The 4,176-nt window shown below is 35.9% G+C and overlaps 1 protein-coding gene across 1 annotated transcript; it reads right to left on the bottom strand.

Moving 5' to 3' along the window:
* Positions 1–1,697: 1,697 nt before the first annotated feature.
* LOC125234613 lies at positions 1,698–3,730 on the bottom strand. Its single transcript, XM_048140937.1, has 2 exons — positions 3,626–3,730; positions 1,698–3,423 (listed from the first exon to the last, which is right to left on the bottom strand). The coding sequence occupies exons 1-2, from the start codon at positions 3,637–3,639 to the stop codon at positions 2,508–2,510; spliced, it is 930 nt and encodes a 309-aa protein (XP_047996894.1). The 5' UTR covers positions 3,640–3,730; the 3' UTR covers positions 1,698–2,507.
* Between the last annotated feature and the right edge of the window lie 446 nt (positions 3,731–4,176).

Below are 4,176 nucleotides of genomic sequence, written 5' to 3'. Positions count from 1 at the left end.
TGTGAGATCTGAGTGAGCACATGTTAATGACTGTATCTTTTGATTTATCTTTTTACAAATTCAGAGATTCGTTTTACAATTGTTTTAGAACTTTTACTAAATGATCAGCATATTTTTTTTAATTTTCGGAAGGTGCTCACTCAATCCCCACGCACACAACTTTAAGGCTCCGCGCACACGGGCGACAAAGTTGCTCGGCGACTTTCGTATTTGTATGAAAAGTTGCGTCGCCTCGTGTGCGCACCTTCATACCAGCCCATAGACCGAGCGACGGAGACAAAAGTTTTGTCGCCCGTGTGCGCGGAGCCTAAAATATTCAGTTGAGGCAAGAAATATACACAGGATGTCCCGAGACCATGGGACATGAAGGGAAAGTACCTTAAATATTGTAGATAGGGTATTTTTTTGAAACAAGACTATTTTTAAAACTTCAAAATCTTTTAATTAGGTATACGTACAAAATTTAAGGCTACGAGCATGTCATGTAATAGTATTTTATGCAACTGGTGGTTAAAAGAGGTCAAAAAAGGTGAGTGGCGTGGGTAACAATTTGAGGCGAAGCCGAAAATTGTTAATAAAGACGCCACGAGCATTTTTTGACTCAGTTAAACACCGTTGCATACAATACTTTTTCTACGACCAAGCACTTATTTTGAAAGAAAATTATAAATTCAACAAATACCTACTTTCAGTCATCTTAGTTATCTAGGTGGACCGCCTACCATTTTGAATATGCAGTTTGAGTGCAAACATGAAAATAAAACTGTCTATGGTATGGTTCTTTGAAGCCTGGCCACTAAGACGAATCGAGCCGAGTTGAATCGAGTTCTATACATTTGAATGCGATTCGACGCGTCGCCAATGAACGCAGCAGAAAACGAAGGAGTCTCGACTCTGCGAATTGGTTTGTTAAGTTGGTAGCAATGTATTTACTGAACTGTAAAACAGCTATATCGTGCGACTGCTACTAAATGTTTTCAGGGTATAGACTAGATAGACTTGTCCTGACATCTTTTATGTAGGGTTTTAAAGTTCTATGCACGACCTTGTAACTCACGAATAACAGTACGGGAGTAGAAAAAATGTTAAAATTCAACTAAGGCATTAAGGCAAAGGCCTTGATATTTTTTTTTGAAGTCCAACGCCTTATGTTAGAATCCTTATCAAACACAGACGAAGGAAATGTTTGAAACTAGGTTTCTAATTCTGTAGCAAAAACACATATCAACAGTTTTATGAAATAAGTTTTATTAAATTCTAGTTTTCATAAAAAACACTCATTTTTTTAATGAAATAAAGACAGTAATCAAATATTAACCAATAGCTTAATTTCCAAGAAATACAATATTAAACCTGATAATGAAATATATGCTTTATTAAAATTCTAGTTTGCATAAAAAATACTTATTCACAAGAAAATAAAGTCAGCAATAAGTATAATTATATTATTCAACAATAGCCAAGGAATACAATCTTAACATAAAACCCACTTAGAAGTAATAGTCGGGTCATGTAGGTAACTGAATGGCATTTGAAATGAAATAAAATAGAAACATCAATAGTAGGTAAATTGAATAAAACTCCTGTTAATTGAATGTTACATTCATATCGCTTGTCTGTCAAACTTAGTACAAACTTATCGACTTACATTATTCACTATGTTCTATGTAGTACGTCAGATTATCTACAATTTATATTGAGTTTTATAACATAATTGAAATTACTTTATTGAACATGTAAAATCCGTATTGACATGAGGAATGCTAATTCTCATTTACAAAATAACACAAATGTAAAATTTGAGAGACAAATCACATCGAAAACCTACCCATTAACTAACAAAATTACAACATACACATCATTTCCTAAATTATTTAAATTGCTCAGCATGGAGTCTAGCCCCATGCTTTCTGTTCTTAGCTTAAGTTTGGTACCATTATCAGCATTGAAATTTACAATGAGAAGAGGTAGGTTTTAATTAACATTTAAATTGCTCAGCATGGATTCTAGCCCCATGCTTTCTGTTCTTAGCTTAAGTTTGGTACCATTATCAGCATTGAAATTTACAATGAGAAGAGGTAGGTTTTAATTAACAATAAGCTGTCACATCCTTCCATGAAATAAGTCTCTAAATTTACTTTTCTGTTTTAAGATCTGACCAAAAACCACTTGTCCATGTATACTTATAATAAAGATTTACATTAACACTGAGTTATGTTATGGCTTAATATTGAAGCACAGACACAGTCAGTATTACAAGTCAGTTTGGGTAAAACCAGTTAAGGTACAAGTAAAGGTGTCCAGTTACAGCGAACTTATCGAGGTAAGGCTAACTGTACAATTTCCCCAGCGTATACATGTATAACATTTTTTTTTGTGAGGCTTACTTAGACCTAAACTTGCCTTAGCCATTGGAGATTTTCCAAACTCTGCATTATGATGCACTATAATTAATCTAAAGTCAAGATAGAATGTCAATCAGATATGTAACATATATAACAGGGAGATCATTCTCTTTCCTCTTCCTCCTCATCATCGTCATCACCATCCTCCTCCTCCGTCCGCTTTTGTAGCACATAAGCTTTGTTGACAACAGAATCTGTAGTCACCTGTAAAAGTGCAAAGGGTAACTCAGGAATATGATGCTCACAGGCAAATTCAATAATTGAGAATAATCCTTCCGGGGAAACGGTCTCCGCAATCTTCTTAATGCAGTGTTTTTCCAGGTCTTCTATAAGGTAGCGTCGGGCGATCAGCAGCAGCGAACATAGCTCATCCACAACATCAGGCACAGTACTCAAGTATATGTATTCCTTTAACTGTTTAAGTGTGTCCAGAGTTACTCCCTTCATATTTACTTGTCCTTCAACTGTCTCTTTCCACTCCCCTTTCAGCATTCTATTGAATACATCACTATGAGCAGCCAGGCATACCTTGTGTACAGGCAGAGACCCGTCGGTAGTTGAAAGGGCAAAATCAGTGAAGTCTGTGTCTAAATATAACTTAGGAAATGTCAATTCCATATTAAACTGGTAAACAGTTATCAAGATATCTATAATACAAGTTTGATACAATTGTGATTCTGATTCTTTTGCAGATTTTGTAGTTCCTATGAGTTCCCATTCTGACCATTTTTTGGGAGTGTGTATAACGATTTGAGAATACTTCAATTTTTCACTGATCAGACTTATTTTTATGCAACTTTTATTGTCAGCATCACATTTAGAAAATGAATATTTGGTAGATATTATCAATTCTGGAGTATCATTATCCTTACTAATATTTGAACTGAACATAAAACGAACCTTGACCAAACCATCAATCAATAATTCCCTAGATGTTTCTCCTTTACATTCACCTGTATATGATAGTGCAATAATCAGCTTCAAAGTAGGACCTCCTGTTTTAACATGCTTCAAAATTCTGAAAAAAAAAAACGTTTTGAAGTTAGTAGTATTGTCGAATCGGTACAATCCTTTAAAAGTTTAAGATAATTCAACCGGCGCGGCGTCGTTGCTCAAAATCTCAGAAAACATTGGACCAATCATAATAAAATTGTGACACAGAATAGAGGTGATAATCATGAATATGATGAGGAATGTCATAACAATAATGTCTAACTTACCCAGAACAAGCCATTCTGTTAATAAATTTTTATAGCAACAATAATTAATAAAAATATTCAGTGATTTGATTAACGTATTCTCTGCACTGGTCCACATGCGCATGCGATGCGAATACTTGACATCAAATTAAGCTAGGAACATACTACGCGGACGTCCGTCGTAAATCGACCGCGACCGCGACCGATCAGTGTGCACGGAACATAGGCTTGTGTCGTTCACGAACTATGAACTGTTAGGAATAAAATCCCATCAATGACCGAAATGAACTGAATCTTTCCGTGGTCTGAGAATCGGTCTTTGCTCATTTAGTTCAGTATAGGATCGGCGAGCGCGAGCGGTTTGGATCGAGAACGAATGTGTGACTGCGCCGACCGAGAGCGAGAGCTATTTAGCAGAGCATCAAAAAAAGTCAAGTTTTCATATTAAACTTCGGTTACTTACAACCTTTCGGCCCGGAATGTTACTATCTGTGGACTATTCGTATCATTTTGACACTATTCGGTCCTATTCGTTCTGATCTTTCCGACCGCAGTGGTCGCTGGTCTGGCTG

The sequence above is a fragment of the Leguminivora glycinivorella genome, chromosome 16 (genome assembly GCF_023078275.1).
Source record: "Leguminivora glycinivorella isolate SPB_JAAS2020 chromosome 16, LegGlyc_1.1, whole genome shotgun sequence".
NCBI lineage: Eukaryota > Metazoa > Arthropoda > Insecta > Lepidoptera > Tortricidae > Leguminivora > Leguminivora glycinivorella.
The sequence above is the reverse complement of the archived record's forward strand: the minus strand, read 5'-3'. Positions and strand labels throughout refer to the sequence as shown.